Genomic DNA, 15427 nt, shown 5'->3' with positions numbered 1-15427 from the left:
ATCAGAAAAATCTTCCAGTAAAGACTGCGTTCCCCTACCTTCAAGAAAACCATACTGTGTAGGCGATAATATGTCATGTTTGTCTAAGAAACATCGCATAGTTAAGAACAAGTGTTTTTCTAGTATCTGGGCTATGCTCGATAAGATGGAAATGGGCCGGTAATTTTCTTTGTTAAGACGGGAGCCGGATTTATAGAGTGGAAAGACAGTTGACGTTTTCAATTGCACAGGTATGTCACCTGTTGCAATAATGTTGTTCAAGATATGCAAGAGAACATTTTTTAAGGATTCAAAATTTCTGCGTAATTCATTAATCGCAATATTGTCAACGCCAGGCGATTTATTGGCTTTAAGGCTATAAATTATCATTCTTAAATTGTTTTCATCCAAAAATGGAAGAAAGGCTGACTCCGAAACGCTAGAAAGCAGAGTGCACACTCCTGTACTGAAAGGCAAACTACCAGACACTCGTAAAAAAAGGGTATTGAATTCGTTAGCAATGCTGTCATCATTACTGGAAACATTAGAAGGGAAACGATTACTATTGCCGCTGCGACTGCTAACTTTTCTAAAGTCATTAATCAAACGCCACGTTTTTCTGCTGTCTGAGCGTGCGTCGTCGAATTTTTTCCGAAAATGAACCCGCTTAGCCGAACGAATCATGGCATTAACTCTGTTTCTAGATTCCTTAAACTTGGAACGCAAAAAGGCACTCGAAGGTGCTCGCCTGGACTGCGCCCAGATAATATCTTTCTCCTTTATCGCCGCCAAAATTGCCGAGGTCATCCATTTATTTTCTGAATTCCTTTGTTTAATTTTAACTTTGCGCGTAGCTGTCTCCCTAAAGCGATCAAGCACTGTAACAAGATTATCATAGATTCCTGGTGGTGCCGCATTGACAAGAAATGTATCCCAGTCGTGTTGCGCAATCAAATTATCAAACATTTTGTAGTCAGTGATCGAAACTTCTTTGCTATGGTATGACTGCCCCTGCGCAATCGGTGGAATAGCCAATGAACAACAAACAAAGTAATGGTCCGCGAGTTTCGATTCTACGACTGCAGATTGGATAGTACACCTTTGAGTTCGAACGTTTATATGATCAAGACATGATTCCACGAGGCGACCAGATAGGAATTCAGAACGAGTTACTTTTTGAACAGTTTCCTGCAACCCCCATTTAGAAATGACGTCAAGATAATCGGAAACCAAAGCGAGAGTTGGACGAAGCAGGTCAATATTAATATCACCTATCATAATTACATTTTCTTCCAGGGATTGCGCAGATAGAGCTGAATCAAGCTTCGAAAAAAAAATGCGTCCATTGCAGCAGGGTGGTCGATAGATAGAAAACATAGTCAAAGAAAACGTGGGCGTGCTTAATCGCAACGCAACTACTTCGGCTTGAGTAAATGACAGCGCTAGCTCTGTTACAGCCCAAGTGTTTTTAACGAACACGGCAATTCCTCCTCCTCTCCCTACTGGACGCGTGTAGGAGAACGTTTGGTAACCTGGAATGCCATATTGTGGCATGCAGTCTGACGTAACATTAATTTCTGTCAATATAAAACAGTCGTAGAAAAAAGGAAACGGCGAGGTTAGTACTCGAAATGAATCCCAATTTTTGCGCAGACTTCGGATGTTTACGTGACAAGCCCGGAAAGCATTGCCGGAAGTTGCCGAAAACGACTGTTTAACTCCTGCAAAGGTCGTCGCTGTAGTGTCGAAGACTCCCATAATTAAACTATCTTTTCAAGGTCAGATAACTTGTCGATGCGAATGACAGGTGCACCTTCACATTTTTTAGCCAGAACCTTCCCGTTTCCCGTCCAGATGAACTTGAAGCCCTTTTCTTTTCCTCGAAATCGAGCAAATCGAAATAGCTCGCGGTTAGTCCGTGTCAGGTTCTCATTGAAGTAGATTCGTGGGAAGGTATCAGACTCGAGAGCTGCAAGACCCTTTCGGGCGTTCATCCAAACTTGCTTCTTAGCTGTAGTTTTCATCTGGACAATAATGGAAGGAATGGCATCCTGTCTCGCTGGTAAGCGATGCACTGTTGTTATATCGGTCTTCTGGAAGTCGGCAATGTTGAGTTTGACGGCAAGGTCAGTCATAACTGCAACTAGGTCTTCACCCTGAGTTGCCGGAAAACCATGTATTTCGAAGTTGACTCGCCTTGTGTATTGCTCTAAGTCATTGATTTCTGTGCTCATCTTATCAATCGTGTCGTTTTGCTGTGATACGGTCAAAGAAAGGGACGCAACTTCTGCCTTTAGCTGCGTCAATTCCACCTTGTTGGTGGATGTAGTTTCAAGGACTTTGTCGTACTTTTCCGAGAGAAAGCTTACTGATTCTACAAGCTTTTCACTAGTCACCTTAAAGGCTAGCATTACTTCCATTTTCTCCGCCAGTGTCGCGACAGTGGCTGTCAGTTGATCCAACTTAGCAATGACACTCGACAGTTGCGTACAGGATGGCTCATCTGGGTTTGATGAATCGCCTGTGTTAGACCGACAAGCTTGGCAAATCCAGGCATCGCGTTTGGCTGCGGACATCTTATTATACGCGGAATCGGTGACACTCGAGCAGTTTTTCCCAACATGATAACTTTCCCTACACACTGAACAAGTCAGGAACTTGTCATTTAAACACTTGGAGCAGACAACGCACAGGGAAGACATTGAAATGCACTGAGATGCAGTCAGCGGCAACAATCAAAAAGGTACAGGCATTGGACAGACGGGCTCACCTGCCGAGCGAAAACAATATGTTCAGAACCGGAAATCGGTTCGCCGCTGACTGCAGAGAGGCGTAGCTCCGATGGCGTTTATGTAGGCGCTGACAGGTATCACGTGGCTGCCGCTGATGGCACCCGGGAATGACGACGGTGCTTGACCAAACTCTAGGAAAGCGCCCACAGAAGGTCCGCATGCGCAGAAGGGCGTCCTTGAAAGCTGCATCCAAAGTACATCCAGTTGATCCGGGGTGCCCCGAGGCTTGCCTGGGAATCCTGCCGAGCGAAAACAATATGTTCAGAACCGGGAATCGGTTCGCCGCTGACTGCAGAGAGGCGTAGCTCCGATGGCGTTTATGTAGGCGCTGACAGGTATCACGTGGCTGCCGCTGATGGCACCCGGGAATGACGACGATGCTTGACCAAACTCTAGGAAAGCGCCCACAGAAGGTCCGCATGCGCAGAAGGGCGTCCTTGAAAGCTGCATCCAAAGTACATCCAGTTGATCCGGGGTGCCCCGAGGCTTGCCTGGGAATCCTGCCGAGCGAAAACAATATGTTCAGAACCGGGAATCGGTTCGCCGCTGACTGTATATAGATACACAAAGCCTAGTTTTAAGATTTCAAACAACAAATATCACCATTTATATGTGACTATATTTTAAAGAAAGTAAAAAGAATGGGTCGTACCTGTTGAAACTGCCAGGGAAGCCGTGTATATGCAAAGGGCCCCCATGCTTTGCTGTAAAAAATGCGCGTGATCATTTTCAACGCTAACTGGAAACTTGTCCGTAGTTCTACTCGGCTGTTCTCGTCGCACATAACCTTCTGACGCGATTTTGATGAGATGGGAATATTGAGTTGTTCCAGTTACTTCCTGAGCTATGCATAAATGTGAAACTGAATATTCGTGTGACTGGCCACACAAGAGGTGTCTCGGGCGAATATATCGTAGTTTTCCCATTTTCTTTGTTACAAGATTCCGAAAGTTTTCAAATCAATTTGCCCAATGACGGACACCACCCCGTGACTTATTATGAACCCAGCACTAACGATAGGCGGCGTCTTACGCCAGATATCGCTCCTCAGTGAAGTATGAAGTAAAGCCCGGTATAAATAGAGATTTCTCAGTTGCGGTAAGCAAAAATAACTTCGTCTGTTCATAGATTGTCTGTTATATGCCTTACCCAAGCTACAGAACAATCGCATTCTGTCTTCTATGCTACAAAACACTCGAGCAAACCTTTTTGACAGACGTGTCGGCCTCACACGCATTGCTAAGTATCAAAATAAGTCTAAAGGTCAAACAATTGAAACAAAAATGAGCATTATCCAGATAGACAGGAGGCTTTTTTAACACCACCCGCTTTGCAAGTTGCCACTCTAGTTGAATTCGGGCAGTTAGTGTTACTTTTCTCTTAATTTTAAGCTGAGAGCCAAGTGCCGTGTAACACAGGCAACCGAAATCGGCTGGGAAATTTTTTTGCCGAACGTCTCGAGTCCCCGTGACAGGAGCAATTGTTCTCCAACTGAACATGCACTCTTCCTACATTGCAGCAGGTTTTTGAAATTGCAACCAAAAAATAAATGCTGGTTTTTTGCGTTCCTAACGTTCAAGTAGTCAAATGTCATGCCAAACTCACCGAAACATTTTGAAGCCACTTTCCCCCCTGCCAACACGACCGCCAAAATTTCACATTGCATTCGTATGCAATGCCCGTTCAATTTAAATCACAAGTTTTCACATTAAACAGAAATTTACTAAATGAAATCACCAGTTTGAAAATTGCTAGGCATCAGCAAATGAGCCAATTTCTGTATCCCGATGGTTATTGTCATTTGAAGACATCTTCACCCTACAGTACAAAGTTGATGTTATTGAGTGCATGTTCTGTATATTGATAATTGTAATGTACAAGATACGGTGAGAGAGAGAGCGAGGGCTTACCGCGAAGAAAAAATACAGAACGCCCGTGGCGACAGCGACGCCTCCGCCGAACCGCATTCTGTGGTACTGTTGTAGCGAGCAAGAAACAGATTTCACTTTAAGGCAGTGCTTGGAGTTTGCTCGAAGTCAGTACATCAAAAAAAATCATAGACCTCGGGGGTTTCATGATGATGAAAGACATTGATATTAGATTCTCAGTAACCATGAAGGAGTGCCCGGCTTGCCGTCAACGCCAACTAAGCATCGAAGATTTTTTTGTAAATTAGCGAAAAAGTTGATCTAACACGCACTTCACAGATTATTTATGAGAGTACCAATGAAGTTTCCATTATATTGCTTTAACTGCTTCTAGGCTCGTTACGTCATAGAAAAAACTTCATGTTGGTGTTTATTACAGGTGCAATGCGTTAGTTGTTGCAACCTTTGAACATTTCAGAACAGACAAGAATCCCATGTTGAAACTCCCCCATCGAGGAGGAATTGCCGTGTAGTACGTAAAAGGCAACTTCACGGCACAGCGACACTAAAAATAAACCGGGTTAATTCAGCCAATGAATTTATAGCAGGTTAATAAAGCTAAACGCCTTGTAAACAGAGACAGAACCCAATCGCCACTTGTTCTAACATGCACAAAAAGCCAACACAAGCCATCTGTGGCTTTTTATTGCTCCGTTATTAAAATACGCAGTACGAGGATTTTCATTCATTTCACGTTGAAAAACACAAGGTCCCCATTATATGGCTTAGTAACAGTACATTGCAAAGTAGTGCGTCGACCAAATCTTTATCTGTATACTAGATGTCGCATAAACCAGAAAATGTCGATAAATCTATATAGATTTATCTGACCACACTGGCTTTTCATCCACTTTTACATTTGTTTAATTTTTGTATCAGTCCCTCTGATTGGCGAGGATGATAAAACCCTCAGTCTTCAGTGAGATGGCAGAAAATATCTTCTTCCCCCCACAGGTCGGACGCGCAAACACAGGCGCCTGAAGCTCGTCTAAATAAAGTTTATTCACTCACTCACACTTACTTTAACTGAGATCAGAAATATTCCATTTTTTTGTGACTACACTCCAAAAAAGTTCAAGGATTGCTCTGCGAAGCACTTAATTCTGTGGCTTTTCCACTTTCTGTTCGAAAATGAACATTAATGCGTCCTTTTGGCAGCGTTACGTTAGAGTTTCATACGTGCGCATGATGCTGTTAGGCGAATGACTTTTCGTAATTATGTTTCATGTTAGCTTGTAAAATACTGGATACTCAGGCTCTTGCAAATAGGCTTGGATTTGCCTTTTTGCTTTACCGAATGTGACGGTAATTGTCGTTCACGGGCTTGTAATGGTTCGTTCACGGGATTGTAATGATTCTATATAAGGAACTCAATCGAGTATTATTAGTAAATAATGTAAGTATCGCAGTGATAATACACATTTGCGATTCATAGAAGGCGATGTTGCAACAAAAGTTATTCAACACCCCCCCCCAAAAAAAAAACACAGTGTAGTTGGCGCTGCTATAGCAAAACATATTGTGGAAGTAAATTTTCAGCAAAGACCTTCTGTTGCATCCAGTCATTGCTCTTCGCTGACACATTTCCTCTGCGTTCAAACCTTTCATCAAATTGTAAATCTAGAAATCAACCGCTGTACATTTCTACAACGCCGGTAGTAGTATAGCAGTTTTTTTTTACTCTGGTAATATAACTCTAGCGCATACGCCGGATGTCAGTCTTTCAGTCGAATTTGTGCTACACAGAAACAAAAATGCGCCAGCCCCGGGGAAATATGTGTGGAACCTTATGTGCAGGTAATGGCCTTCAAAACAAGTGCAACGGACTCTGTTGTGCATTACAGTCGATTCCAGCGATTTTATTCGTATTTGCGGTCCACAAAAAACCTGGGCACGACTCGTAGGGAACATCCGGCGAACCATATGTGTTGGTAATGACTTTTTGAACAAGCGCGGCGTATTACCAAAAGATCAAGAATGAAAATTGCCTGTAAATCTCTAGATCTGGCGTCAACAGTCGAACTTTTGCTGAATTAATAAGCGTTCACTGTCCCTCGATATATTTCTGCGAGTCCCGTATGTTGTATTAGTGACGTCGCAACGTGATAACTGATGCATTTTGCTGCTACACCTGGGGATCTGTTGTTTCAGTTTAGGCCCTGGCGGATTTTTATTGACGTATTTTATGAACATATTGACGTTTCGCTGACGCACTCACAACCCTACTTTCTTATAAAGTAGGCCTCACGTATCCCTTTCGCCCGGTAATTACAGCACCGACACAAAAGCTTGACTTCCTTCAGGAGCGGCTTACACGTGCACGCCGACCAGTGGATGGGCAGATGCACGCTTGCGCTGTTCCGAATCGAAAGTTCATGTTCTCGCAATCGTATCTTCCCGTTTGGCCCACGGGTACTTTGCCACATGAAAGAGGTATTTGCCCATTCACCGCAACACAGCAATTACCGTAGGAATTGGTGTGCGTTTTTCCGCACCCTTTCCGTTCAATCCGACTTCTTCCGATGCGCGAGAACATCCCGCCTAGCTTGACCGATGCTGGAAACGTCACCTGAACGCCATACCGTTTCATAAACTCCTTCACAGTATGGGACGTCTTGGGTACATATGGAACAACTTCACGTTTCTTATTTTCGCGATCTGTTTCAGTTTCACGATAGGTGTTCTGGGCTTTGATTTTCTTTTGCCCCGCCCCACCGATGCTGACTCGACTAATTTCGGGAATTCTGCCACCCCTATTCTCGCAATCTATGTGTCGAAGATATTGTGTACATTGTGTGTGCCTGAGAGAGAGAGAGAGAGAGAGAGAGAGAGAGAGAGAGAGAGAGAGAGAGAGAGAGAGAGAGAGAGAGAGAGAGAGAGAGAGAAACTCTTTATTAAAGAGGGAAATGCAGAGAGGTTTGCCGACATCAGTTCGCCGGCATGCTGCTCTGCGGGGAAAGGAGTAGAGGGGAAAAGGTAGTAGGTGTAGTGAAGAAAAGGAGAGTAGTAGTAGTGAAAAATAAAAAAGATCCTTCTTTAGGGTATTGAGTTCAAAGGCTCTTGAGATGGAGGAACGACTACAATTTCGTGGACACACCAATGTCCTGGAGGAATTCGAATAGCGCGGACAAGATTTTGCGCTGAGCGGAGAGAGAGGGCCATGGTCCAAGTACCAACCTTAATGTCAATGGTCCAGGGTGGAGGCAATCAATTTTATGCTGTAAACGGCACCTTGAGTCGTCATAGGCAGAGCATTCCAGTAATATGTGTTCAACAGTTTCAAGTGAACCACAATTGTCGCAATATGGGCTTGATGTCTGGCCGATCCGATGTAGATAGGAATTTGTTAGTGCTGCATTAAGACGAAGTCTATGCAGCAACGTCTCCAAGTGGCGGGGTAGACGCTCTGGCAGCCGCATTCTGACATATGGGTCTATGGTATATAAAAAGCCGTAATGATGCTGCATAAACGGCTCCTTTTCTGTCGGAAAGGAACCGTTTATGCTGTGCATGAGCTGTTATCATTAGACTAATATACGGGGTGGCAATCACCCGCTTCAGCGTTTTCGTATGCGCCGAATCATATGGCAGCAATTATTTTTTGGATATTGGGTTATATTTCAAGCACCATAACCTTCTGAGACAGCCATCTGTGCCCGTCTGGAGTCCGTCGGCGCGTTCCGTCGGCAGCTGGCGCGGGGTTGGGCACACGGCATTTCGCACCGGCAACGCCAGCCTCGCCCCCCAAAACACCCCGCAGCCACTCTTCGATACTGTGGCCATAATAAACTCTATGACTGTGGCGGCTGCAGGCTGCGGCTATCTCGCTGTTTTGTGCCACGCACGAAACCGAATTTTCGTATGCGTCACTGCAGCGTGGTACGGCGCGCTACTTCGAACGCGTATAAATATAAAGGTTGTGTTTTTCATACCAACAATACGTGACAAACCTGAAGTCGCTGACTTCGCCTGTCGATACCCGGCGCGTGCGCCCTCGCTCTTAATACACGCGCGACGGATGCGCCGCTGCCGTGCGTCCGCGCCAGGCGCACTTGTCTTCCTCTTCGCAAAGTATGATAAAGCTCTCGCGTTCCGAGCTAGATGGCGAAGCTTCGGCACCCTCCTTTTTTTAAATGCGAATGCATTTCTTAGTCGGGGGTTGTCGTGCTCCGTCGACGTGCGCCTGCATTCCTCCAGCGCGAGCGCACGTGAGCGCGCGCCTCGTAGTTCTGCCTTCGTCGTCGTCGTCGTCGTCTCGGCGCGGCGGACCCGCGCCGCCACAGACAGGATTGTCGTGCTCCGTCGGCGTGCGCCCGCAGGTGTTATCTCTCCGCGCTCCTCCTCGCCCCTAGCAACAGCTGTGGCGCGCCTAGCAACCGGAGCAGGTGGTAGCTCGGGTGGGAGTAGCGGAGGGCAAGGGGAGAGGAGGAGCGCGCTCGGGCGTGTGAGGGCGCTCGCATCGCGGAGCTCGGGCGGAGTAGCGGAGAGTGAGTGGAGACGAGGAGCGCGCTCGGGCGTGTGAGGGCGCTCGCATCGCGGAGCTCGGCGGGAGAGAGAGCTCGCGCGCGCGGCGGGCGTGTTGCGCGGGTCTCTCTCTCCTCTCCGCGTACCCTCTCTCCGCTCGCTGCGCTCGGAAAATGTATATAAAGCAGTGGAGCGCACGCCTCTCTCCGTTACTGCTTCCCGCTGCGCACTCATCTGTGCACCCAATGCATTCGCATTTCCGCACGATCCCCTTCGGGGAGGTGGGGGGAGTTTTTTAAACTGCTCTCCAGTTTTTCAAAAAATTGGGTGGTTTTACGGCCCATTCAAATGGACGAACGAACTGACAGTACCCCGCTCGTGCTTATGCTGTTCTATGGGACCCAATAAGAGGTAAAAGCCGTTTTCAACGCAGCTTCAGAAGGCTTGACAAGATATAAAAAACTAGGGTACAACATACGTACAGTTGCATCCGAGCTACATGAGCGAATACGTAACCCTGGATTTTTGTATTTATGTCAACGAAAATGGGAGCGCGAAAGCAGCGGAGAATCTTTTGCCAATCGTCATAGCACTAAATACACCCAAATACAAGGAGAATCCCTTTCATTGTAACAGGCATTGTGTCTAAGTACTTACCTCGAAGACGGAGGTAATCTTGAGCTTATAGAACACAGGCACGATGATGTTCGCATTGATTGGTGTCATGAGCAGTATCGGCACTGTAGACCAGAGCATGTGCGCACCGAAAGCATAGTAGTGAGCAGAGAATCCTATGATGCCCAATGCCGACATCATGGAGGCCAGAACCGACACCGCGAGAGGAAACATGGCCAGTGACCTCTTGCCTAAGAAGACCTCGTACGTGTCGCCCCCATGACGGGCCTTCTTGTCGAAGGAGAAATACAGTCCGAGGGCAATGTTTCCACCGACGATTGCCGCGAATATGACGTACTCAAAAGCGTGAAGCACGGCCATTTGTGCTCTGAAAGAGGGTGCTGGAAGGATAAAGTTTACAAATAATGCTTACTGAAAAGCCGATATCACAAATCAGCTTCCACAAGGTTTAGGTTAACTGGAATTTTCATATCCCAGCCGGTATCAACGCTATAAAAACTTGCTAGCGACAGCTGCATTTTTCTCTTCGCCTTCAAAATGTACACTCAAATCCCATTCTTTCGAACAATAATTTATGACGCCACTTTTGAGCTTTAGAAGCGCGGTTGTAAACAAGATATACACGGTGAGTTCGGCTCTGTTAAGAAACTGCCACGACGCCAGGGCGCCTTTTACGACTAAAACTGAACATCAATCATATTTCTGATCATTGGTTTTTCTCAACAACAATAAACCAGGTTTCAACGAGTGGCTTACCGTCCATAGCAAAGATAATGTCATGTTTCTGTGAATATACCTGTTAGAGCAGCGCAATATGCGGGAAACATACGCAGGTTCGTGATAGCCGACGAACGGGTTAGCTGGGAATGAAATAATCAAGCTCAAATCTAGTGAAACTTTATTTTTCATTGCATGACGTGACTTGGAGTTTAGGTATTTTTTAAAAGATGATGCACACTAAGCGACAGATTTACCCCATGAAGCTAAGGGGGGTAGGCCGCAAAAGGGTACTACGATTAGCAAACCGAATAAGCAAATCTAAACCTCGGCTCTTTAGCCTAAATATCTAATATTCTGCGAAAAACTCGTTGCGGTGACGACCTACCGCAGTCTATTTTTGGCGTTGGCATTCCCGTAGCACAAAACGTGTAGTATTTCATGTACGGATGTGTCTATATATATGTGTGTATATATAGCGAAGAATCCGAAATTGGAAATGAGGGGCTCGGTGAATTAAGGAAGCATAAGGGTTGGCAGTCAAGAAAACCTTCGGAAAGCAAAGGGGAGAATGCGGTAGGTCATAGAAACAGATGAAGAATTTTTTTCTGGAGGTCGTGGGTTTGAATCCCACCCGACGGGCATTTTTTCACCACTTTGTTTCTGTCTCAAAAAAATTCTTCATCTGTTTCCATGACCTACCGCCATCTTCCCTTTGCTTTCCGAGGTTTTCTTGACGGCCAACCCTTATTCTCTCTCTCGCTCTCTCTCTCTCTCTCTCTCTATATATATATATATATATATATATATATATATATATATATATATATATATATATATATATATATATATATAGTGAAAGAAGTCGACTGACACGTTTCCCGTTTTTGTTGCCAACAGTTTCGGAGTTAGAAACTGTTTCTAACTCCGAAACTGTTGGCAACAAAAACGGGAAACGTGTCAGTCGACTTTTTTCACTATTTTTATACTGGCCCATCGAACCTCATGATCTCTCTCTCTCTCTCTCTCTATATATATATGTATATATATATATATATATATATATATATAGATATATATATCAATATATATATATATGTAAATACTCTTCGCGAATTCCGGCAATGGGTACAAAGCCGGCTTCCGGGAAATGACGTTCTTTATGGCAATTTTTGTGCTTCTTGTGATACGTTTAGGAACTGAATAGCAACGCATTTTCTTGCCCGGATAGTTCATTCGCATGAATAGAATAAGGACAATATGCCGCACTGTAAGCATCATGAAGGCGCACACGCAATACATGTATAGCCTCAAGTTTATTTCGTTTTTTGACAGGTGAGCGCTAACTAATCGTCTTACTATACTTGCAACACTTTTCTGGGTGACATCCGTTGATTTTTGAGATTGGACAATACGTTTTAACCCTTCGTTTCATATTTTTTTGGAAACAGGCCAGCGACATGCAATGCTGTTGTGGAATTCGGTGAACGAAGTGTTTCTCTGCACCCGCAGTGGCTTGCGAAGCAATGCAAGAACTCACAAACACGCATCAAGATTCTCAAAAAACGTTTCATTGCACACTAAGTCAAAGAACGTCATGCAGAGTCGCAGAATGAGTTCATAGATAGCCGCATACATACATATAGCCGCATAACCAGTACATGGCCGCAGAATGCCGCTGTAATGTTCGTGCGCGCATAGTGCGTGCGTTAAGATTAGACGGCAGGCAGAGAAAGATTTACCCGCCAGACCTACGAATCTCACCGTCGTCCTATGCCTTGAAGAGAAATCGCTTATTCACAAAAAATGGACAAAAAAGACTGATTGCACGAGACTATTGGGCAAATAACAAACAATGACTGATTTGAAAACACTACATATACAGGGCGTCCCAGCTATCATGCACGTAGATTTAAAAAAAGAGCAATGGCGTTACTCGAAGAAAACCTAGTGCGTAATGTTTGCAGTACTTTGGAGAAGCGGTCAGTAATTTTTTTCGTTAATGGTACTTGACTAATTAATTGTAATTAATTATCTAACTCGATAAGTACGGTCCTAATCACTGAAGTGTCAATGAGGCACTTGTAGGTACTAACGAGGGGCATCTAACCCCGGTATTTTCAGCGACGAACTAATTGCGTACTCATTTATTTTAACTAATACAAAAACCTGCGAAATATGAAACATACCACGTGACGGTGAATCTGCGCGCGTTAGCGCGCATCGTAAAGCAATGCCCTCAAACAGGCTGCCTCTGAGTTAGCCAGAATGAAATAAACAAAAGAAAGAAAGAAGAAATCGCGACTGAGTTTGTGCCTTATCTGCACACGCGCCTTGCGAATCTTGCTGTTGCTGCTCCTTCCATGCATGCCATTATCAAGGTTATGCGCTGTCTATTCAGGCGGGTGACAGGCGAAGCAGTTGCTTTCAATCAGCTTATTTGGGGACGCTGCTTTACAATGCGAGCAGAAGCGCCGTCACGTGGCATTTTTCATATTTCTCGGGTTTTCTTTATCAGTAAGAATAAATGAGTACGCAATTAGTTCGTCGCTGAAAATACCGCTGTTAGATTCCCCTCGTGGGCACCTACAAGTGCCTCATTGACACTTCAGTGATTATGACAGCAATTCTCGAGTTAGATAAATAAAAAATTAATTTTTTAAACCTCATGAACAAATAAATTACGGTCGGCTTCTCCTCAGTACTGCAAACATTATGCACTAGGTTTTCTTCGAGTAACACCATCGCTCTTTTTTTATATCTTGGTGCATGATAGCTGGGACACCCTTTATAAGGTATTTGCATGCGAAAACTAAATGAAGCTGTTACGCGTGCTTGTCCCAGAAAGAGATATGTTAAGCCTACTGCTGAGGTCTTGGAAAGAGAGAGAAAACACGTTAGCGCCCCTCCAGTCAGCGTCTCGTAAATGGCATTGGAATTCGAGTCATGGCATGAATTGCACATGTTTTAAGTACACACCACGGAGCAAGGTACGGACGAGAATGTGCCTCGGCGAATGCACGTGTATCTTCATTACTTGTTTTTGCCGTCCCATAACGTGTATATATGAATTGTTTAAAACAAATCAGTTCTTAGTTGCGCATTCGTCTTTTCCTTACTACCTTCTTGCTAATGTCCTCGTTTTCAGATTAGTATATACCCTCTTAGGTGTGCCAAAATACATACACCGAAACTTCGAACAAACTACGGCAGGCAGTCTTCTCTGTTTCAACGCACCGACATACTCAGCAAAGTTGGAGACCACATTGACTTCAAATGCAGTAGAAACATATTTAAAACACAGGCGAAAGAATACCTCTTAAATCAGAATATCTGCTTCAATGGCTAGAGCTGTGGATGTCGTCTCGACCTGTTTAATGCGCAGGTTTTGTAGTTGTGTCTATCTTTAAAACTCAATCATAGTTCTACTCTGATTGTCCACGTGTATTTTGTTTTACTTTACTCTTTTGTACTCTAATGTACGTTACTGTACCTCTCCCATATTGTTCTGTAATATCTTGTGCTCTACATGTTGTTTGTATTTTTGTAACTCACATTAGAATTTCTAGCTTGTTTGATTCTGCCTCATCATTGTACTGTACCAAAGGGGGCTGGGGCCTCTGTCAGGCTTTGTAGCCTTTAGTCCCAGCCTACCTCCTCGTACTTCTGAGGAAATAAAATCTTTTGTTTTGTTTTGTTTTTGTAAAAGATTTCACATGTCACCAATGCAGCGACAACTATACCCCCTCAGATGTCCGTTTAACGGCCTCCAATGCTTCTTTAGGGAAATATTTGAGCCGTAATTCTCCTACGGATTCAGCAACACGCTCGCTGCGTAAACGTTATGGCCTGTTAAAACTCCGGTTAGGGGATGAATAATTCTTCTTGGCTTGTAAGCGTTGACACACGTAGGAAATCAATTTTTGTTTCTTTCCTATCTTTTTTTCTTATTCTCCACATGGGATAAAGAACATGCAACTTTGCATAACATACTCAAAAAGGTTTAGTTAAATTATTTGAGTTGACGCACACGTCTAAAACAAATATTGCTATTTTATCTGGTTGGAAGTTGTCTTTATAAGTGATGACTCTCTATAGGTTTTTTGTACATTCCTCAAGGAAGCAAACAGTTTTCTTCGACAAATGTACTTTATTCAGAATTAGTCTGAACTTAAGCAAAAAAAAATGGCGTGGCAAGGCTGATACTTGTAGCAGCCATGTCACGTCTCTATTCAAAGAACAGAAATATGCAGTGTCATTATAACAGCAGCTCTCCTACGAATGATGGGCTCATTTTATATGAACAGGCGAATCAGTCGAAACTAAATTAAAGTGACGTTGAACTTAACTGAGCCAGAAACGGAATCGTCCTCAGGAAGCTTTAGATGTAACATTTTACCTTTTTGTTTGCGGTGATTCCTAAAGCGTAGCTTACCTGTAGGTATCTCTGTTGGAATGGTCAGTATGAGGGAATGTGCTTACATATCTTTGAAGACGCACACCCCAGACGCAATATTTGAGTACACGCAGTTGCGTCTCCCGTTCTTCTGTTCGACAGCAGCTTGTTATCCCGGCACGTGAGCGTCGACCTAACAGAAAATACTTGTGCCTATACCAAGCGCTGTGCACGACCGAAATGAAAGTAGAACTCTGTCTGCCACGCGCTGATATAAAGAGCCTATGAACGCACTTGCTCGTCGCTGTTTCCGTCACAGACAGGTGTCCCATCTAGCTGCATCATTGAGCGCGCAACCTCATATATCGTTACCCGCCGGCACAGCTGCTCTTCGGGCTATCGCTGGTCACTGCTAATCCGGTCTCTTTAAACGCCATGAAATAGCTTTTAGTTGAACTAAAAATTTCAATAGTCTCATTTTATGAAATTGGCGATGGTAGAAATAAATAAATCAA

General features: G+C 44.3%; 1 protein-coding gene across 1 annotated transcript in view; it reads right to left on the bottom strand.

Annotated features, from left to right (window-relative positions):
* LOC144144570 (sodium-coupled monocarboxylate transporter 2-like) overlaps positions 1-15169 on the bottom strand; it is a 72025-nt gene extending 56856 nt beyond the window's left edge. Inside the window, exons 1-4 of the mRNA XM_077676078.1 lie at positions 14999-15169; positions 9821-10179; positions 4682-4747; positions 3424-3475 (exon numbers count right to left, since the gene is read on the bottom strand). Coding sequence (XP_077532204.1) covers positions 3424-3475; positions 4682-4747; positions 9821-10159 — 457 coding nt within the window. The 5' untranslated portion in view covers positions 10160-10179; positions 14999-15169. The remainder of the gene's footprint in view (positions 1-3423; positions 3476-4681; positions 4748-9820; positions 10180-14998) is intronic.
* Between the last annotated feature and the right edge of the window lie 258 nt (positions 15170-15427).

This window comes from Haemaphysalis longicornis, unplaced genomic scaffold (assembly GCF_048455015.1).
Source record: "Haemaphysalis longicornis isolate Haplotype H1 unplaced genomic scaffold, Haemaphysalis longicornis Haplotype H1 scaffold_7, whole genome shotgun sequence".
NCBI classification, from domain to species: Eukaryota; Metazoa; Arthropoda; class Arachnida; order Ixodida; family Ixodidae; genus Haemaphysalis; species Haemaphysalis longicornis.
This window is presented reverse-complemented; position numbering and strand designations above follow the sequence as displayed.